This window comes from Palaemon carinicauda, chromosome 31 (genome assembly GCF_036898095.1).
Source record: "Palaemon carinicauda isolate YSFRI2023 chromosome 31, ASM3689809v2, whole genome shotgun sequence".
In the NCBI taxonomy this organism is placed as follows: domain Eukaryota; kingdom Metazoa; phylum Arthropoda; class Malacostraca; order Decapoda; family Palaemonidae; genus Palaemon; species Palaemon carinicauda.
The window spans coordinates 7,480,645-7,503,605 of record NC_090755.1 but is presented as its reverse complement, the minus strand read 5'-3'; the positions used below and the strand labels follow the sequence as shown (position 1 = coordinate 7,503,605).

Sequence of the window (22,961 nt, the reverse complement as noted above, 5' to 3'; positions counted from 1 at the left end):
AGGAGGCAGCCAGAGCGATTGCCAGAGCAAGGAGGACATCCTCTCTCAGAGTCTATCAGTCTAAATGGGAAGTCTTCCGAAGCTGGTACAAGGCCAATGCAGTTTCCTCAACCAGTACCACTGTAACCCAGATTGCTGACTTCCTGTTACATCTAAGGAACGTAAGATCCCTTTCAGCTCCTACGATCAAGGGTTACAGAAGTATGTTGGCAGCGATTTTCCGCCACAGAGGCTTGGATCTTTCCACCAACAAAGATCTACAGGACCTCCTTAGGTCTTTTGAGACCTCAAAGGAACGTCGGTTGTCCACTCCAGGCTGGAATCTAGACGTGGTCCTAAGGTTCCTTATGTCATCAAGATTTGAACCTCTCCAATCAGCCTCTTTTAAGGACCTCACATTAAAAACTCTTTTCCTCGTGTGCTTGGCAACAGCTAAAAGAGTAAGTGAGATCCACGCCCTCAGCAGGAACATAGTTTTCACATCTGAAACGGCTACATGTTCCTTGCAGCTCGGTTTTTTGCTAAAACGAGCTTCCTTCACGTCCTTGGCCTAAGTCGTTCGAGATCCCAAGCCTGTCCAACTTGGTGGGGAACGAACTGGAGAGAGTACTTTGCCCAGTTAGAGCTCTTAGGTACTATCTAAAAAGGTCATAACCTTTACGAGGACAATCAGAAGCCTTATGGTGTGCTATCAAGAAGCCTTCTCTTCCAATGTCTAAGAACTCAGTTTCTTACTAAATCAGGCTTCTGATTAGGGAAGCACATTCTCATCTGAAGGAAGAAGACCTTGCTTTGCTGAAGGTAAGGACACATGAAGTGAGAGCTGTGGCTACTTCAGTGGCCTTCAAACAGAACCGTTCTCTGCAGAGTGTTATGGATGCAACCTATTGGAGAAGCAAGTCAGTGTTCGCATCATTCTATCTCAAAGATGTCCAGTCTCTTTACGAGAACTGCTACACCCTGGGACCATTCGTAGCAACGAATGCAGTAGTAGGTGGGGGCTCAGCCACTACATTCCCATAATCCCATAACCTTTTTAACCTTTCTCTTGAATACTTTTTATGGGTTGTACGGTTGGCTAAGAAGCCTTCCACATCCTTGTTGATTTGGCGGGTGGTCAATTCTTTCTTGAGAAGCGCCGAGGTTAAAGGTTGTGATGAGGTCCTTTAGTATGGGTTGCAGCCCTTTATACTTTAGCCACCTAAGAGTCGTTCAGCATCCTAAGAGGACCGCTACGCTCAGTAAGGAAGACGTACTTATTAAAGGCAGAGTAATGGTTCAAGTCGACTTCCTTACCAGGTACTTAATTATTTTATGTTTGTTATTTTGAATAACTGCTAAAATGAAATACGGGATACTTAGCTTCTTTGTTAACATGTATACTGGTATCCACCCACCACCCTGGGTGTGAATCAGCTACATGATCATCGGGTAAGTTTAATATTGAAAAATGTTATTTTTATTACTAAAATAAATTTTTGAATATACTTACCCGATGATCATGATTTAAATGACCCGCCCTTCCTCCCCATAGAGAACCAGTGGACCGAGGAGAAAATTGAGGTCTTGTTGACAAGAAGTACTGGAGTACCTGACCACAGATGGCGCTGTTGTGTACACCCCCACCTGTATAGCGATCGCTGGCGTATCCCGACCGTAGATTTCTGTCGGGCAACAGAGTTGACAGCTACATGATCATCGGGTAAGTATATTCAAAAATTTATTTTAGTAATAAAAATAACATATTTCATTCCAACACACCCCATTCTTTACATACAGTTCACAGACACTGGCTAAATACTGCATACAAACCTTTTATCTTTTGAAATAGAGAATGTCTTCAATAGAGCTTGAACGGCATTGAAATCATTAATGAGGTAGTTAACGGGAGGTTGGGAGCATTGGCAAGTAGCCCCAACCGCTTTCCTGTCAAAGACTTTTCACTTTTGTCGTTGGCTGCAATGAGTATGGTTGTTCTGTCGTGTTGTATCCAAGAATATTTTAATATTTTTCTCGTACTTTTTAGTGGGGAGGATTTATATTGACTTCACATTAATAACAAAATTAAGTAGGAATGCAAGTAAAGAATGGAAATTTCCTTTATGGCTAATTCGTTGATAGATCTATCACTGTGCCATGGGGCATGATTGTTTGTAATTATCCCCATATACCATGTGTAGATTGTGGCCTTTCACTAAAGGCAGGCAATGCCCATGGCATGCCAGAGAGAATATTTTGCACTTTTGCGCTCCTCATTGAGTTGGTCATGGACAGGTTATAGGGTCGGAGTGATCTCTACATCCTTGTGTAGTGGACAGACTTCTTGCAATGTGGGGCTCACTTGGGATTGACATCTTAACCACAGGGTTAGATAGGAAGCTCCTAGTGTTGTATTCCCCATTCTAGATCCTTGGGGAGTGTTAGCGGAACATCCACGGGATTGTAGGATGCCTATGCCTTTCTCTCGTTCAATCTTATTTTCTGGTTGATTAACCAAGTGTTAATTTCACCAGGTTAGATGAACCTGGTTGCTCCCAGGTGCCCAAAAGCTGAATGGTATCCTAATCTGTTAGCATCTTTAGCGCAGATCACACACTCATTAATCATAATCTTCGCCAAGGGTTAAGAATAGCCTCTCAGTCACATCTGTAGAAGACTACTGCATGAGCTTGAGCCTTGTCTTCCAACTAAAGAGTATATATCTCTCCTTCATATGTGGGTTGTCTATTCATGTGATGAGCTTTGAGCAGTCTTTCTCAAGTTTACATTTCCGGACTGTCTTTGTACTAGTAGATTTGGCAAAGAGAGCTGGCAATTTTCACAGACTCTCTTGTTAACCCAGAAGGTTTGAAGAAGGGGTCATTAGTTTATGCCTGAATTAGTGACCAAACCCAAAACCCGTTGATACACAACCCTGGTTCAAAATCTTTTCCATCTCCCTCACTTTATGAAGCATTGGATGGTAATCAAGATAAGATGCTTTAGTGTCCCCTAAGGGTTTTGTGGTGTTATTGAATAGGACTCGACATCTCAGGCTTATGTGTCGGTGACATCCTTAACACTGATTGAACCAAGAAATTGATGTCGTGAGAATATAGTCTCTTAGTCTCTTTCTGTCTTGGTGAGGCAATGAAAGAGCATTCACTCCTTCCCTCCTTCCTTTTTGTGGGTCAAGGTACCAGGCAGAACTACAGCTTACGAGGTCAGTGGTATTTGTCCCACTTTGGACAGTACAAAGAATCTTGCAGTCAGATAGGTGATAGAGGCAGGAATTGTCAAACAACCTTCACAGCATTTTATTGAAGGAAGTATACACACAAGTCCTTCAACATTTTTGGTCTGGGCCCTGTGGTGGTTACTCAAGCAGTTGTGCAGCCAGCTCAGCTCCCATTAGGGACAGTAAGTATTTTATCTAGTAACGTGTTTCATGTAAGTCTTCAGGAGGGGTAGAATGACTGGCTTTCTGTTTCTTCTTTGCTTCGCTTCACTTGGAGATGAAGTATTCATGCAGTTACATGCTGGATCTGACATTGATGCTGGTAAGCTACATTTTTAAGCACCATTTTTAATAGACTGGATCTGTAAGAAGTAATTCCCCCCTATCTTCCCTAAACAAGGGATAGGATGGTGGAATAACTACCAACCCATTGGCCATTATGCACCAGGTATTCCATTTTAAACTGGGGGGAAATTGCTTTAGCAATTGAGTAACATATACTGTACATAAACAATTACTGACTAGACCTTATCAGTCCACTATTTATCCCAATGATGGGTTAAAAGGAGATTGCTGGAGTCATCTCCCTCGCTTATGTACAGGACCAGCGAGACTGACATATTCCAGGGAAAGAAGAGAACCACCCAGTTTGTCTTTAGGGGGACTTCCTACCCTTCAATAAGTGAAACTTTACTATTTAAATGGGTGAAAAGTTTGTATATTTGTAGAAAGAAAGAAATTTTAGAAGTTATTTGTAATTTTCATAGCTTTACAAACCTGAGTCCTTCAAGTTTTAATTCCAACCTCAACCACCCCTTTCAGTCTTGAGCCAAAGATCAAAAGTGAAGTGTCTGACAGGAGCGTGCTGGGCTACTCACCCATACTCACCAACTGTCGTTAACTACCTTTTTACCGATTTAAATGGTTGTTCCCTGTCTTAAAGGACCTAGGTTTGTATAGCTAACAGAAGAAAATTACTTTTTTAGAATTTGTTAATTTTGAAGGCTTCCATATGATTGGTAAGCCTTACCTTGTTTACACTTATAGCTCTAAGTTGGTTGATGTGATGTCAAATTCCAAATAGGGGTGAATAGCCTAGGCTTGCCAACCAATGTACAATATTGTGTAAGAAAACATACACCAAGATGGGATTAATGCATAGAATACAAAGAAATAAGAATTATTTTTCATTTAAGAGTAGATTAATAACAAAATGCATACAGTTGTTTAAAGCAAAACATTTCGACACACTCGAGAACTGGTACAGTAGATTATCAAAATCCCCAATTGATCATTACAAGTACAGTACAATCAATATGTAAGGTTAATGATTATCCTCAGTATTGCCATTAGGTTGCTATGTCAGTAGATGTTCAAAATCTTTCAGTAATTGAGTTATAGAATTTGTCAACAAGGTGAAAAGAACCTCTTCTGGCTAACTTACCATAAACTACAGAACTCAGAAGCTTAGAAATAAGCTAAATTTATGAGAAACGGTTTAGAAATACTATGTTGGTCTATACCTCCACTGGTTTTGAGGTCTAATGAAGAAGGTTGAAATTTTATGGGCCAGAAAGGCCAGTTACTGTTATCAGTTTAGCTTTAGAAAGGTAGGAGGGAGGCAACAACCTGGTTTAAGCAAAGGATGAACTGTTATGTCTACATCAGTGAGTGTAGAGTTGAGCCTAGTCTATCATTTATGTTTTTGAAATACTGTAAATTAAAAAGGAATTGTTTTATTATAAAATATTAATTTTCCGCTAATAATGTCTCTTGTCTGGCAGCTGTAGTTTGGTATAGTTAACTCTAGTCAAATCTGAGCTGTTCACTTTCAAGAAAATTGTAAGCCTTCTTTTTTTAAATATTAAACTTAGCCGGTGAATATATATATAGCTTACGTCTCCGACGGTCGACAGATTCCAAAAACTCGCGAGCGATCGCCATGAAGGCTGCCGGGTGTGCCCACCAGCGCCGACTATCGGCCAGATACCGCATATACTTCTCCATAAATTCAGTTCTTCTCTGTCGGTGGTAGTGACAGCATTGGTTCCGCTCGCGCTTAACCTCAAGTTTCTACTGATTGGTGAAGTACTTGTTCATGGTTTTATGGCTTTCGCCGTGTTGGATTATTCTCAAGCAATACGATCTTCAAAAGAAATTCTTTTGAAAGGAGGGAAAAATTTTTTACCCTTGCTTTTTTAATCTCTCTCTGGATTTTCCATAGAGAAAAGATGGCCGACCCTTCCCTCAGTGTACGGAAGTGTGTTAAAGGCTTTTGGTAATTATTTTATCACTTTATAAATTATTGTTGATATTTATAGATTTACCTCTATATATTTTATATCTCACCCGCCTTTATTAGGCCTCTTCGATTCGCTTTCCATTTATACTAAACACCGAGATAAATTTTATATTTTTGTTTATAAGCGACCTATGCCTATTCTTTGTAGGCGGTACTGACTTGGAAAACGAAGTTAAACAACGTTGAGCCCATTCAACTTTTATATTTGTTTAGATTGATGAGATGAATATTTTTAGAAAATATTTTAAGAAATTTATTCTTTGAATAGTCTTCGTGCTGTTTTCAAAGATGAACTAACGTTTGGTTTATTTATGCTACGCAGTTTGCACTCTATCGTTACGATAGAGAAAGAGAAAATCACGGTTTCACTTTGCAGAAAGAGTAAATCGATTTTGACCTTTTGTTCATTCTTCTTATAAACTGAAGTTTTTTAAATACTAATTTAAAGGAACATGTTAATTTTCAATTTCTTAGTCCTTTTAGTATTTTCCTTTAGTCAAATACAGTAACCTTTTATTGACGAAGTCTCTTGTGAGTGACAGAGAGAGAGAGAGAGAGAGAGAGAGAGAGAGAGAGAGAGAGAGAGAGAGAGAGAGAGAGAGAGAGAGAGAGAGAGAACAATCCAAATCTTTATTCTCATTCAGATATTTACTCTCGTCCCAAGTCTCTGTACGGGGAGAGAGAGAGAGAGAGAGGATAAAACGTTCTAGTTTTTATTCTCATCCCAAGGCACTGTACGGTGAGAGATTGAAAACGTAGTCCTTAGCGATCTAGTTTTAGTCTCCTTCCATGTCACTGATCTTTTTTAACTTTATATATTTCTGTTTTATTCTATATATATGTTTATTAATTTTTGCATGTGTGATTCATTTTGTACTAATGAGCTTACATTATACGACATTTTTCGCAATTCTAATCTTTTGATTTAAGGGAGAATTGCGTGCTTCAGGTAGAAATCAGCTTTATTCATGTCTACTGTGAAATTATTAAAAAATGTGAGTGTCAGTGAAGAAAGTGCGAAAAACATGTTCAGTGTTGCGGAGGGTTCGTTTGTTCGTGCTTGTCGCTTGCCTAGTCCGAGACCTCTTTCAGGCTCCCCTGCCCCAGGGAGAAGGAATGTCGTAGGACCTAAGGAAGTGAGAGGTGTAAACCAACGAACAGACGTTCCCTCAAAGGTATCAGATGTTGCTCTTCAAGCACGTCCTTACCATAAGACAGGAGAGACGAAGTTCTCCTCGTCTTCCGTTGATTCGTCTTTTAAAAAACCTTGGCGTAAGGTTTCGAGACCGTTGAAATGTAAATTAGTTCCTTCAGAATGAGATCAACGTCTTAGATGTAGTCATCATGAGAGTCCCGTTCATAGCGATGACGTTCATGTACAGACGTTTCCGACGTCACGATCTATTCCGAGTGCGGTTGATCCGAAGTTGGGTGTTTTGCAAGATATGCTGTTAAAGCTTTCTTCTTTAATGAAAGCTTACGATCCTGTTCCTGTGCGAAAGGATCCTTTGCTTGTTGTATGTCACGGTTCTGGGATACGTGATTCAGGTCTTCAACCTTCTAAACGAGATTTGTTTCGTCACGCTGACGTTATCCCTAGTGTCAGCTTTGCTGTTCAACGAGATGCGGAGAATAAATCTCGAGGTAACTTTGATCGACAGTCAGTTAAGTCGAGTCATTACTTTGATCAGCAGTCACTGCAGTTCCGCCGAGACTTTGAACGTCAGCCACCGCAGTCACAACGTGACGTTGAGCTGCAGACACCGCAGACACGACGTTACGTTGAGTGGCAGACACCGTAGACACGACGTGACGTCGAGCGTCAGTCACCGAAGTCACGATTTAGCATCGTACAGCAGTCACCGCTGTTACTACGTGACGTTTGAACGTCAGTCACTTCAGTCTCGACGTGTAGTAGAATAACTTTCTCTGCAGTCACAACGTGACATCGACCCTCCAACTTTAACTTCTGTTCATATACAAGTTGATGTAGCCTGTCAGGCTTTTCCTTCACGTCATTCTGAATATAAAGCTCCTTCTCGCAAGACTTTAGATTTATTAGATGATGTGCCTTCTGAAGAAGTTGATGACCCCCTTTCAACTAATGTACCTTTGGGGATTCATTCAGAAGAGGAGGAATCTAGGGTTGTCCAACAATCCCTTGTTTTTAAATTATGAATTTCTTTAGGGAAATTTTGTTCTACTCATTTTGTAACGGCTGCTCCACGTTCTCCGCCATTCGAGTTTACTCTTGGCATGACTTTCTTCGACCAGTCAGTTCTCTCTCGTTCTTCCAAGAGAGCCATGCTCTTACTGGGAGACTGGTTGGAATCCAGGAGAAGTTTAGGAAAGTCTGCTTTTGCTTTTCCTCCCTCTTAAATTAGCTTCTCGCTCGAGTGTCGGGTGTGACACAGGAGAAGTTCTCGGCTTGGGAGTACCTGCCTCTGCCCAGGGAGACTTCTTAAGCCTAGCGGACTCTCCTCGTCGTCTAGCCATGAGACGCTCCAAGATTTTATGGTCTTCTTCAGAGCTAGACCATCTCCTGAAAGGATTTTTTCGAGCGTTTGAAGTATTTAATTTTTTGGATTGGTCCCTGGGAGCCTTAAGTAAGGAGGTCTCTCCAGCGGACAATGTATTGCTGTACAAATTATGTCATGTGGCAGCAGTAAGGGAAGGCGACTGGATGGTCTCTCTCGACCTTCAGGATGCATACTTCCACATCCCGATTCCTCCAAACTTTCAACAATGTCTGAAGTTTGTGGACGGGAAAGTAGTGTACCAATTTCGAGCACTGGGCTTCGGCCTCAGTCCTGCTGCTCTTGTTTTTACAAGGCTCATACAAAATGTAGCAAGCTTTCTACATTTTTCAGGGATCAGAGCCTCCCTTTATTTTGATGACTGGCTAATCTGGGCGTCGTCATTAAATGGCTGTCTGGAGAACCTCAAATGGACATAGACCTAACCAAGGAGCTAGGTCTCATAGTGAACGTAGAGAAGTCGTAACTTACTCCATCCCAGACTGTTCTTTATTTGGGGATGGAGATGCAGTGTCGAATTTTTCGGGCCTTTTCGTCTCCCACAAGAATGGAACAAGCTCTGTTAAAAGTCCGTCACTTGCAAGAGAAAAACAGTTGCTCTGTAAGAGTTTGAACGAGCCTCGTGGGGACTCTTTCATCGCTGGAGCAGTTTATCTCTCTGGGGAGACTCAACCTTTGCTCTTTCCAATTTTATCTAAACCATTGGAACAAGGAGAAGGGCTTAGAGAGTATCTCTATCCCAATCTCCAACTCAGTCAAGACATGTCTGACTTGGTGGGACAGCAACATCAGACTTCGAGAAGGTCTTTCGCTTGCGATCAAGAACACAAACCATGTGTTGTATGCAGATACATCGGATTTGGGTTGGGGAGCGCCACTGGACAGTCTGGAATGCTCGGGTCTTTGGTCCACGGATCAGAAGAAACTCCATTTAAGGCAAGAAACATCTCTTTTTCAATATTAAACTTAGCCGGTGATCATATAAGCTGTCAGCTCTGCTGCCCGACAGAAAAACCTAAGGACAAAATACGCCAGCGATCGCTATACAGGTAGGGGGTGTACATCAACAGCGCCATCTGTCGAGCAGGTACTCAAGTACTCCAAGTAAACACAGAACCAATTTTCTCTCTGTCGTGCCACCGGCAAGACCTACTAAATACGCTGTTGCTTACTGGATTGATTTTCACACTTTTGGTGAAGTACTCATTTCTAGTTATTAGCTTTCGCTTTGCAGAGGTTATCTTCAATACTTCCTTGCATTCTTTGATTGAATTTTGGATTATTTGTTGACGACTTGGATAGATTTTGAATTCCCCCTTTGACTAATTCAAGATGTCTGACCCTTCTCAAGTCCCCAAATACAGGAAGTGTAGTGCTAGGGACTGTTCAAGGCGTCTTCCGAAGGCCTCTATCGATCCTCACACCATTTGTTCCAATTGTCGGGGTAAAACCTGTCAATTGGAAGATCGATGTGAGGAATGCGTTGGGCTTTCGGAATTCGATTTTCTCGAATTCCTGAAATATTCACGTAGGCTAGAGAGAGATAGAGTCAGGAGGAGTTCGTCTCGCTCAGTTGATTTTTCCTCTCCCCATGCCCCACAACCTATTCCTTCCCCTGTAGTGGTTACTCCTGATCCCCCTTCTAGCACTCAACAACCTTCAATGGCAGATATGATGCGTGCCATCCAGGCTCTGGGTGAGAGAGTCGAGTCATTGGCGAGTGACCGCAACCAACTCATGGCAGACGTCAGGGAGTTGAAGGGTAAGAGTGCAGTGGGAAGTGAAGTGAGTGGTAGTGCTGTGAAAAGTGTTAGTGTTGCGCATGAGGGTGCGTCTGTTCGTGCCTGTCGTCCTCCCAGTCCGGGACCTCTTGCAAGCTCCCAAGCCCAGGGGAGAAGCAATGTCGTACGACCAAAGGGTTCGACAGGCTTTAATCAGCGGACAGACGTTCCCTCCGTGGTTTCGGACGTATCTTGCCAAGATCGCCCCACCCACAAGAAGACGAGAGAGCCCGTTCATTCCTCGTCTGCGGAAGAGGTTTCACGCCAGAAACGATGGACCAAGGTCTCACGGCCTCTCAAACGCAAGGTCCCTTCCGCGCAAGTCCAACGGCCCAGGTGTAGCCACTGGGTCAGTTCGGACTCGCTGCAGTCTTCCGATGACTGCACACCTCCTAAGAGAGGCAAAGTGGTACCGCAACAGGCAGTAACACCGTCTGTTGCCGCACCTGCTGCTGTAGACCCTAAGTGGTCTTTGCTACAGTCTATGCAGACACAGTTAGCATCTTTTATGCAGGAGTATCGTGCGGAGAAGGTTGACGCTGCACCCGTTAGCCTACAACCAACCACGGTTGTGCGTCCAGTAGACGCTGAGGCTACCGTCTCCCGCACTCCAGCTGTGAGAGTTCCACCACCTATGCGCAGTGTACCCTGCCAGCCGCACGTTGACGTTCACCGACGCACGGAACCCTCCGTTGACGTTCGCAAGTTACCACAACAACAGGAGGGTGGAGTTAAGTTGCTTTGTTTTGACGCTGTGCGTCAACCTCCGCAACCCACTGTGGTTACCGCTACTCGCCCGCAGCAGACTAGACAGTCAGGAGTAGAAGCTTTGCGTCCCCACACAGCTATGGTTGTTGCCAGCTCACAGACTGACCAACAGTTCCATGACGTTGCGTCCAGTGCAGTCACGCATGCACCCGTGCTGCCGGACTCAGCCGACCAGCTGATTCCTACTCCTTTGCCGCTTCCTCCTCAACATTCAGACGATGGACTCTCTGATGATGACGACGCTGCACATCTTGACGACGCTGCACATCTTGACGACCCGCACACGGACATCGACGAACCCAAGACCACGCCTCCCTCCTTGGACTTTAGGAAAGTGCTTGCACTGTTCAAGGATTTATATCCTGATCAGTTTGTGTCTGCAGCACCACGCTCTCCTCCCTCTGAGTTCGCTTTAGGCACGCAGTCATCCGCACCTGCCTTTACGAAGCTCGTCCTCGCCCGCTCGTCCAAGAGAGCTTTAAGAGTGCTGGGAGATTGGTTGCAGTCCAAAAAGCAACTTGGGAAGACAGCTTTCATGTTTCCCCCTGCCAAGCTTGCTTCCAGATCTAGCGTCTGGTATGCCACGGGAGAAGTTCTCGGCTTGGGAGTTCCTGCCTCTGCCCAGGGCGACTTCTCAAGTCTTGTAGACTCTCCCCGCAGGCTGGCCATGAGACGCTCCAAGATTTGTTGGACTCCTTCGGATTTAGACCATCTGATGAAAGGAGTATTCAGAGCGTTCGAAGTTTTTAACTTTTTGGACTGGTGTTTGGGAGCGTTGAGCAGGAAGACCTCCCCTTCTGACAAGGAAACTTCCATGCTCATAATGTCCTGCATGGACAAAGCCATACGGGACGGTTCTAGTGAGCTTGCGGCTTCTTTCGTTTCCTGGGTCCTCAAGAAACGGGAACACCTTTGCTCCTTCTTGTCAGCTGGAGTAACCCCATGTCAAAGATCGGAGCTTATGTTTGCTCCTCTCTCGAAGTGCCTCTTCCCTGAGGAGTTGATCAAGGAGATTGCTGCCTCCTTGTTTCAAAAAGACACACATGACCTGGTTGCGTCATCCGCACGCAAAGCCACCCCTTTGCCCTCCGTGTCTAGACCCAGGATGGATACTCCAGCGTCAATGTTCATTCCGCCCTTTCGTGGCAGAGCCTCCAGCAGAGGAGGTGCTCGTGCCGAAGGTCAACGTGGGAGCAAGAAGAAAGGTTCCAAGTCCTTTAGAGGCAGAGTCTGACTGCCACCTTCTTCAGACAGCAGTGGGAGCCAGGCTCAAGAACTACTGGCAGGCCTGGGAGAACAGGGGCGCAGACGCACAATCTGTGAAGTTACTCAGAGAGGGGTACAAGATTCCATTCTTGCGCAAGCCCCCTCTAGCAACAACTCCCATCGACCTCTCTCCCAGGTACAGAGAGGAGGACAAGAGACTAGCTTTGCAGCAAGAGGTGTCTCTCTTACTACAAAAGGGAGCGGTAGTCAAAGTCCGGGACCATCAATCCCCGGGCTTCTACAACCGTCTCTTCTTAGTCGTGAAGAAGACAGGAGGGTGGAGACCGGTGCTAGACGTCAGTGCTCTGAATGTCTTTGTCACAAAGCAGACGTTCGCCATGGAGACGACAAAGTCGGTTCTAGCATCGGTCAGGAAGGAAGACTGGATGGTCTCTTTAGACCTCAAGGACGCTTACTTTCACGTCCCCATCCACCCAGATTCCCAACCTTTTCTAAGGTTCGTTTACGGGAAGGTTGTATACCAATTTCAAGCCCTGTGCTTTGGCCTAAGCACGGCGCCTCTTGTTTTTACGAAACTGATGAGGAATATTGCCAAATTCCTGCATTTAGCAGACATCAGAGCCTCCCTCTATTTGGACGACTGGCTTCTAAGAGCTTCGTCAAGTCGTCGCTGTCTGGAGAATCTAAAGTGGACTCTGGATCTGACCAAGGAATTGGGTCTCCTGGTCAATATGGAAAAGTCCCAACTCGTCCCATCCCAAACTATAGTGTACCTAGGAATGGAGATTCAGAGTCAAGCTTTTCGGGCTTTTCCGTCGGCCCCCAGAATCAGTCAAGCCCAAGAATGCATCCAGAACATGCTAAAGAAGGACCGATGTTCAGTCAGACAGTGGATGAGTCTGATAGGGACGCTTTCATCACTGGACCAGTTCATTGCGTTAGGGAGACTGCACCTCCGACCCCTTCAATTTCACCTAGCTGTTCACTGGAGAAAGGACAAGACGCTAGAAGCGGTCTCGATCCCTATTTCCGAGAAGATGAAGTCTTCACTGACTTGGTGGAAGGACAACATTCACCTCAGAGAGGGTTTGCCACTGGCTGTTCAGACCCCCAACCACGTTCTCTTCTCGGACGCATCGGACACGGGCTGGGGTGCGACATTAGACGGTCGGGAATGCTCGGGCACGTGGAACGCGGATCAAAGAACGTTACATATCAACTGCAAGGAGCTACTGGCAGTTCATCTGGCCTTGAGAAGCTTCAAGTCTCTCCTTCTAGGCAAGGTGGTGGAGGTGAACTCCGACAACACCACAGCCTTGGAGGGACTCATTCGATGACGTTATACGAGATCGCAAGGGACCTCCTCACCTGGTCAAGAGATCTAAACCTGTCTCTAGTAACGAGGTTCATTCAAGGCAACATGAATGTCATGGCAGACCGCCTCAGCCGGAAGGGTCAAATCATCCCAACAGAATGGACCCTTCACATGAATGTATGCAAGAGACTATGGGCCTTGTGGGGCCAACCTACCATAGATCTATTTGCAACCTCGATGACCAAGAGGCTCCCAATTTATTGCTCGCCGATCCCGGACCCAGCAGCAGTTCATATAGATGCCTTTCTTCTGGATTGGTCCCATCTAGACCTTTATGCATTCCCCCCGTTCAAGATTGTCAACAGAGTACTGCAGAAGTTCGCCTCTCACGAAGGGACAAGGTTGACGTTGGTTGCTCCCCTCTGGCCCGCGAGAGAATGGTTCACCGAGGTACTGCAATGGCTAGTGGACGTTCCCAGAACACTTCCTCTAAGAGTGGACCTTCTGCGTCAGCCACACGTAAAGAAGGTACACCCAAGCCTCCACGCTCTTCGTCTGACTGCCTTCAGACTATCGAAAGACTCTCGAGAGCTAGAGGCTTTTCGAAGGAGGCAGCCAGAGCGATTGCTAGAGCAAGGAGGACATCCACTCTTAAAGTCTACCAGTCGAAGTGGGAAGTCTTCCGAAGCTGGTGCAAGTCGGTATCAGTATCCTCAACCAGTACCTCTGTAACTCAGATAGCTGACTTCCTTTTATACCTAAGGAAGGAAAGATCTCTTTCAGCTCCCACGATCAAGGGTTACAGAAGCATGTTGGCAGCAGTCTTCCGTCACAGAGGCTTAGATCTTTCCAACAACAAAGATCTACAGGACCTCCTTAAGTCTTTTGAGACCTCGAAGGAGTGTCGTTTGGCCACACCAGGTTGGAATTTAGACGTGGTACTAAGATTCCTTATGTCAGAAAGGTTCGAGCCACTACAATCAGCCTCCTTTAAAGATCTCACTTTGAAGACTCTTTTCCTCGTCTGCTTAGCAACAGCTAAAAGAGTCAGTGAGATACACGCCTTCAGCAGGAACATCGGATTTTCATCTGAAACGGCTACATGTTCCTTACAGCTTGGTTTTCTAGCCAAAAACGAACTTCCTTCTCGTCCTTGGCCTAAATCGTTCGATATTCCAAGCCTTTCTAATTTGGTCGGAAATGAACGAGAAAGAGTCTTATGCCCTGTTAGAGCTCTTAAGTACTATTTGAGACGAACTAAATCTTTACGAGGGCAGTCAGAAGCTTTATGGTGCGCTATTAAGAAACCTTCTTTACCTATGTCGAAGAATGCAGTTTCCTATTATATCAGACTTTTGATTCGAGAAGCTCATTCCCATCTGAATGAGGAAGACCATGCTTTGCTGAAGGTAAGGACACATGAAATTAGAGCTGTCGCAACTTCAGTAGCCTTCAAACAAAACAGATCTCTGCAGAGTATAATGGACGCAACCTATTGGAGAAGCAAGTCAGTGTTCGCGTCATTTTATCTTAAAGATGTCCAGTCTCTTTACGAGAACTGCTACACCCTGGGACCATTCGTAGCAGCGAGTGCAGTAGTGGGTGAGGGCTCAACCACTACATTCCCTTAATCCCATAACCATTTTAATCTTTCTCTTGAAATGTTTTTTATTGTTGTTTTTGGGTTGCCCGGAAGGCTAAGAAGCCTTTCGCATCCTGGTTGATTTGGCGGGTGGTCAAATTCTTTTCTTGAGAAGCGCCTAGATTAGAGGTTTTGATGAGGTCCTTTAGTATGGGTTGCAACCCTTCATACTTCAGCTCCTAGGAGTCGCTCAGCATCCTATGAGGATCGCGAGGCTCAGTAAGGAAGACGTACTTAAAAAGGCAGAGTAATTGTTCAAGTCGGCTTCCTTACCAGGTACTTATTTATTTTATGTTTGTTATTTTGAATAACTGCTAAAATGAAATACAAAATACTTAGCTCTTAAATGTAAACATATAATGCTGGTCTCTACCCACCCCCCTGGGTGTGAATCAGCTTATATGATCACCGGCTAAGTTTAATATTGAAAAATGTTATTTTCATTAGTAAAATAAATTTTTGAATATACTTACCCGGTGATCATATATTAAAGGACCCTCCCTTCCTCCCCAATAGAGACCCAGTGGACCGAGGAGAAAATTGGTTCTGTGTTTACTTGGAGTACTTGAGTACCTGCTCGACAGATGGCGCTGTTGATGTACACCCCCTACCTGTATAGCGATCGCTGGCGTATTTTGTCCTTAGGTTTTTCTGTCGGGCAGCAGAGCTGACAGCTTATATGATCACCGGGTAAGTATATTCAAAAATTTATTTTACTAATGAAAATAACATTTTTTGACGAGATTCGTGCAAGGAGAAATGAATGTCTTAGCGGACTGCCTCAGCAGAAGAGGACAAGTCATCTCCATGGAGTGAACGTTGCACAAGACTGTGTGCGAGAAGCTATGGATGACATGGGGTCAATCCACCATAGATCTTTTTGCGACTTTACTGACAAAGAGGCTCCCAACTTACTGCTCTCCAGTTCCAGATCCAGAGGCAGCCCACATAGACGCTTTCCTGCTGGACTGGTCTCACCTAGACATCTATGCCTTCCCACCATTCAAGATCCTAGACAAGGTTCTTCAGAAGTTCACCTCTCACGAAGGGACCAGGTTGACGTTGGTTGCTCCACTCTGGCCCGCGAGTGAGTGGTTCACAGAGGTACTTCTATGGCTAGTAGACGTTCCAAGAAGTCTACCGTTGCGGATGGATCTCCTGCGTCAGCCTCACGTAAAGAGATTTCATCAAAGCCTCCCCGCGCTTCGTCTAACTGCCTTCAGACTATCGAAAGACTCTCTAGAGCTCGAGGGTTTTCGAAGGAGGCAGCTAGAGGGATCGCGAGGGTTAGAAGATTCTCTACCATTAGGATTTATCAATCTAAATGGGAGGTATTTAGAGATTGGTGCAAGTCCTCCTCTATTTCCTCTTCCAGTACCTCTGTAGCGCAGATTGCAGATTTTCTGCTTTATCTGAGAAATGGTCACTCCCTTTCTGCATCTACCATTAAAGGCTACAGACGCATGTTAGCTTCTGTTTTCAGGCATAGAAATTTGGATCTATCTGATAACAAAGATCAAGACTTTCTTAAGTCTTTTGAGACTTCCAAGGAGCGTCATATTTCTACTCCTGCTTGGAACTTGGTCGTGGTCCTGCAGTTCCTTATGTCAGATAGGTTTGAACCGTTGAAGTTCGGCCTCCCTGAAGGATCTTACCCTCAAGACTCTTTTCTTGGTAAGCTTGGCTTCCGCGAAAAGGGTTAGTGAGACACATGCTTTTAGCAAGAATATCGGCTTCTCCGCTAATAAAGCAGTATGCTCTCTTCAGCTTGGTTTTTTGGCCAAAAATGAACTTCCGTCTCGTCCATGGCCTAAATCGTTTGAACTTCCCAGTCTATCTGAGATTGTTGGGAATGAAGTTGAAAGAGTGCTGTGCCCCGTTAGAGCTCTTAATTTTATTTATTTAGAACTAAACCGCTGTGAGGTTTTTCAGAGGCCTTATGGTGCTCCGTTAAAAAGCCCTCTTTGCCTATGTCGAAGAATGCGTTGTCTTATTTTATTAGACTATTGATTAGAGAGGCACACTCTCATTTAAGTGAGAAGCATCGTAATTTGCTTAAAGTTAAGGCTCATGAAGTTAGAGCGGTAGCAACTTCAGTAGCATTTAAACAAAATAGATCCCTTAGAAGTATTATGGACGCGACCTTTTGGAGAAGCAAGTCGGTGTTCGCTTCATTTTACTTAAAAGATGTCCAGACTCTTTATGAGGACTCCTACACGTTGGGACCATTCGTAGCAGCGAGTGCAGTAGTGGGTGAAGGTTCTACCACTACATTCCCTTAATCCCAATATCCTTTTAATCTTCTCTTGAAATTTTTAATATTGTTTTGGGTTGTACGGGAGACTAAGAAGTCTTCCGCAATCTTTTGATTTGGCGGGTGGTCAAAATATTGTTTCTTGAGAGTGCCCAGATTAAGGGTATTGATGAGGTCCTGTTGTAGGGGTGTTCACCCTGATTATAACAGCTTCTAGAAGTCTTTCAGCATCCTGAGAGGATCGCTGGGCTTCATAAGGATAGCGGACTAATGAGTCAAAGTATTCATCAGAGTCAGCTTCCTTATCAGGTACTTATATTTAAGTTTGTTTTTTGAATATTTGTCAAAAACTCTTGAGCATATACGCCTTTATTGTTTTAATACTGGTCTCTACCCACCACCATGGGTGTGAATCAGCTATATATATATATTCACCGGCTAAGTTTAATATTTAAAAATGATATTTTCAATTTAAAATAAATTTTTGAATATACTTACCCGGTTAATATATATAATTAAAGGCCCTCCCTTCCTCCCAGATAGAGACCCTACGGACTGAGAAGAACTGAATTTATGGAGAAGTATATGCGGTATCTGGCTGATAGTCGGCGCTGGTGGGCACACCCGGCAGCCTTCATGGCGATCGCTCGCGAGTTTTTGGAATCTGTCAACTGTCGGAGACGTAAGCTATATATATATTAACTGGGTAAGTATATTCAAAAGTTTATTTTAAATTGAAAATATCATTTTTTCCAAATTATAAACTATAGATAATTTGTATTTTTCCACAGTACAATCAGATATTTTACATGTTTTAATCTCATGTAAGATCCTTGTCTGATATGGTCTGCACAATTCATATACTGTATGTTAGCCCAATAGGGTAGTTAACACACTCTAATAGTAGGACTTTTTAAACATGAATATCTATATTTGTTTGTGCAATCACTTGCTGTCCAGATTATCTCGTACTTGCTAGCCATTTTGTCATTTAACAATGTTTTACTTTAGAATTTTGTTTATTATTAGGTAAAAGATAACTTAGTACATGAATACATATTCAAGTACTTTTTGTAATTATAGTTCTTTAGAAAAATTTGACCAGTATTTGATATGGAAAAAATTTTCATCTGTAATTGTAAGTTTTATCTATTAATAGTTTTTTGTGGTAATTTATTTTATATCTTTTCAGTTAGAGGATATCAGCCCTCATCCCCTGAAAGTCGATATTCTTTGATGGATGTAAACATTGAACAGGAGACAATACGGGAGTTGAGTCAGAGGCGCCACACACTCTTAATGGAGTTGAGAAATTATGAGGAAAACCAGAGAATGGGATCATCTGGGGAAATTATATATGGTAAACCTTCAACTGCAGGTGACCAAGTTGGAATTATACCTGTAAGTATACTTGAAAACTTGTAAGAAAATTTTATAGGTCTAAGTTAGCAGTTCCTTTTCAAAATAATGATTCAAATATTTCTATAGTTACACTATTGCTTTGTTGTATGGAAAAGAAAATTTCCATACCGAGATAAACAACTTGATAGTTAAAGACATCTTTTTTTGAGAGAGCTTGGAAAAGATTTGTTGTTAGCTGGAAATATAAGGTTTTCAAAGAACATAAATAAGTATACTCTATTTGGGGAAGAGAAATTAATGAAGAGAGTTTGGTAGATTGTTACTGTAGATTGGATGAAAGAGAAAGTTGATGGGTGTAAGGGTGATGAGAGGAATGGCTTGAGTTCTACCTTGGCATTATTTGGTTCAAACAAAGGTTGATGTGGCTATAAACTTGAGAGGGACATGGAAATTTGGTTACCAGTATAATTAAGACTAGTGAGTTAGATAAGAGTGAAACACTAAGAAAATATAAGGATAAAATGCTAAAACTATGCGTTAGGGTAAAAAAAAACAGATGAAGGTGTTGATGGGGAGTTTTGATAATTCCACGATGGGACTGTAGGGATTGTTTGGGAGTATGAGATGGGGGAGAGGAGAGATTAAAGATGTTAAGTGATGTGATGAGGACATGAAAGGTATAGTTGTGGAATAAGTAGAATATTTAAGGTGCAGGAGCAGATATGCAAGAGGATGCATAATGTAATAAAGACTGAAGCAAAAGAAATAATGGTAGCCAGTATGAAAAATTGATAGTTACTTCAGGGGGAGAGATGCTTTTTTTTATGAAGAAATGAATTCAGTAAGAGGATTAAGGATATAAACATGAATCAAAAGATACAAGTCGGATGTGAATGCATTCTTGGGTCGATGGAGTGAGTTATTCAAAGATTTGTTGAATTTAGTGTATAGAAGAGAGGATATTAAATAATGCAAGGCTTGAAAGGGTTAGTATGAGACTGAGAATAGTTGTAGAGGGGACTATGGGCAGTGTAGAAAAGGTAATTATTAGAAGCTGAAGAAAGGAAAGACACCAGGAATTGGTGGAATTAAAATTGAGGTGCTGCAGAATGGAGTTGGTAGTGTGATACACTGGTTGACCGTGGTTTGTATGTTTGATTGAGGGAGAAACCCCAAAAAAGAGGTGAGAGGAATGATTGTTTCATTGTATAAAGGTTTGTTTGATTGAAAGGTTTCAAAATAATGAGTAAAAGGAGTATTGTAATTGTTCTTTTGAGTAACGGTAAAGGTAATACTTTACAGTTGTGGATATTTCTTTTATGTTTATATATACATACAGTATTCAAGTACTTTTTGATTAATGCTGCTTTATTGACCTTGGGTATTCAAGAATCACTTCTTGTAGTGTGCATATTAGGATAGTAAATCTAAAGGTATAGAAAGAAAAATGGTTATCACTTCATCATTGTATGTATTTTATAACTAAATGTAATTTTTTCTTTCAGGCAAATACGCAGCTTCAAACTGGACTTGCAATTGACATGGGGAATGAAGATAAGAATAAACCGGTAATTAGGTTTAAGATATGTTGACAGTATTTGTTCCCACATGTAATACAAATCATCCTTTAATAAGAATATGACTTCACTTAAGCTGTAGGTAGAGGAGAGGAGATGGAGGGTGATGCTGATATTCACGTTCCCCCTCTCCTGTTGCCATTAATTGTAGGAAAATGCATCCAAAGTTGTTCAAGATAGATCATTGGGTTTCTACAGTCGACTCCTCTTGGTGAAGAAATCAACTGGGGGCGGGAGATCAGCCATCTACCTCTCTCCCCTGACCCAGTTTGTACAATAAATGAAGTTCAAGATGGAAACTGTACAGTCCGAACTGAGTTCCATCAAGGAAGCAGACTCCATGCTTTCATTGGATCTGAATAATGCATACTTCCATGTACCCATTCTTCAGTCCTCTTTGAAGTACCTCTGCTTCCTCCTCAATGGAAAAGTGTAGCAGTTCAAAACCATGTGTCTTGGACTGTGCAATGATCCCCAGGTATTCATTCGAGTAAGTCAAGATGATCTTCTTACCTTTACTTCTAGTTTGGCGTTGGAAGTCTTTTCTTAGCTACCTTTCCACGTTGGGGAAGCTCGTTCCAACAGAGAGCCCTTCAGCAATAATTGAAGGATCTCTGGTTGGTCTCCAGGTATCCCCTGAGCCATCCTGTCCCAGTGGAAGGTATGGCATGATCTTACCTGGTAATTGGATGAAGATAACCTCACGAAAGAGTCCTTCTTGACTCCCTACTTCCAGACATGCAACTTTTCTAGAATGCTTAAAAGGAAGGGTGGGTTACACACTTGACTGATCTGGTCGCATCAGGCGTATGTTCAGCAGAAGAAAGTCGTCTGCATATCAGTGCGTTAAATTCAGTCATTTTCCAGGTTTTGCAACAAAATTTACAAGCACCATAGTAACCTCCAAAGACTCATCCAAAATAGGTTTTTTTTATAAACATGTTGAATAATTTAAAATAAGATTAAGATCTGGGTGATCTGCAAACTTTTCTGCCATAAAATTTGAAATTACCTCTAATATAGAAACTGGAAAATATAAAGTTTCTACCATACTCCTTATTCTGTTCACAAGAAAACATACCTCTTGAGTCAATAAACTAAAAAAAACTGTGTTCAAGGACTTCCTTGTGCTCACATTGATAATGAAATTAAGAGAATTAGATTTTGTAGGGGTAAGAGCAAGGTTTGGAAATTGATTTGTTTTATAGATTAGCGGATATTTTTGCTGGAGGTGAAGTCTTACGAGTAGATGGAAAGTGTAATTAGTAGGTCTTTTTCCTTCTTGTGATAAGAATTAATTCACTCTGTGATAATATTAATCTTCATAGCATGGGTCGTCCTAAAAGCAGCAACATTCGACAACTCAGAGAATAAGAATTGTCAGGCCTTACCTGTGCCAATCTATTCTGATCCAATTCTGCAATAAGTTTTCTCAAAGATTGAAATGGAGATATCTCACTTGAGTTGGTCTCTTCTCGTGTTTCTTCGTCAGCTTCAGAATCGTGCTCTGTTGAATCTTCCAAACTGGAATCATAAAGTATTACTGCTAGGTAAAATTTAAGATTATCTGGTGGCTGACCCTACACCAATCTGATCCCCATTGCCATTCGAAACATGTTTCCAACATTTTCCTGCTCCAGTTGAAGCTTATAAAAATGAATGTAATAAATGTGATTATGAAACTTGCATTAGCAATCCTATTTTCTCAGTAATCAATTATCCTTGATCATGTTAACATCTGTATAAAGTGTTGCTGACTACACAATATATAATTTAGTTTACTAACAGGAACTTGAGATATGTATGTGTATCATCAACCTATGGGAAATAAGAAAATCTTTCTTCTATGAATGGGGTATCTAGGAATGGGGTATCTATGCAAAAGGCATAGGGTTTATTTGAAAAAACAAAACTGAATAAAAATAAGTGATATATTACAAGAATCCCAATTTCCTTCTTCCATAGATTAAATGAGTAGCTAGAGCAAATAGTGCCTTGTTGGCTAATTCCAGCCTTTCTGTACCAGTTACATTTGAATTATTATACAGGTACAGTATGTGTAAAGTATGGTGCATTTGTGTTAAGAAAGGTTTATTAAAAATAGGACTCATTGTTCTTGTTTAGCAACAGTTTAATACAAATGCTAAATTTTTTAGGTATACTGGATGACCAAAAGCTCAGTTTTCAGTTCACATATTTATATCACAGAAAGCTATGATTCAGTAAAATGATTAATAGATTCACTTTATCACAAAAAAGAAAGAGTATAATAAGTTACAAGCCTAAATCTTTGTAGATCATAATCTCCCGTTTCACATATTTGCTAAGTAACTTATGAATAAATGTCAAATAAAACTTTTGTATGAAGCTGCCGAGACATTTATTTTGAAAGATTTCTACGACAACATTTTTTTATGGTTTTAATTTTTCTGTGTGATATAAGGATGAAAATGATTTATCAGTAAATCTTTTCTTGTATATCTTATGCTTTCTTGTAATCATATCTCTAATTTTTCAATATTAATCTTACCCGATGATCATGTAGCTGTCAACTCTGTTGCCCGACAGAAAAAACCTAAGGTCGGGATACGCCAGCGATCGCTATACAGGTGGGGGTGTACAACAACAGCGCCATCTGTCGAGTAGGTACTCAGGTACTTCTTGTCAACAAGAACCAATTTTTCCTCTGTCGTGCCACCGGCAAGACCTACTTGGATACGCTGTTGTTTCTGGAGTTGTTTTCACGCTTTTGGTGATGTATTCGCTCTAGATTTTAGATTTCGCTATTCAGGAGTTATTATCATTAGCTTATCAAGCTTTTTGATTAGTTTTGGATTAATTGTTGATGAACTTTGATAGATTTTGGATTCCCCCTTTGGCTAATTCAAGAATTCAAGATGTCTGACCATTCTCAAGTCCCTAAGTACAGGCAGTGTAGCGCTAGGGACTGTTCTAGGCGTCTTCCGAAGGCCTCTATAG

General features: G+C 42.2%; 1 protein-coding gene across 1 annotated transcript in view; it reads left to right on the top strand.

Annotated features, from left to right (window-relative positions):
* LOC137624247 (Bardet-Biedl syndrome 2 protein homolog) overlaps window positions 1–22,961 on the top strand; it is a 110,182-nt gene that overhangs the window by 42,884 nt on the left and 44,337 nt on the right. Inside the window, exons 8-9 of the mRNA XM_068354759.1 lie at window positions 18,236–18,444; window positions 19,911–19,973. Coding sequence (XP_068210860.1) covers window positions 18,236–18,444; window positions 19,911–19,973 — 272 coding nt within the window. The remainder of the gene's footprint in view (window positions 1–18,235; window positions 18,445–19,910; window positions 19,974–22,961) is intronic.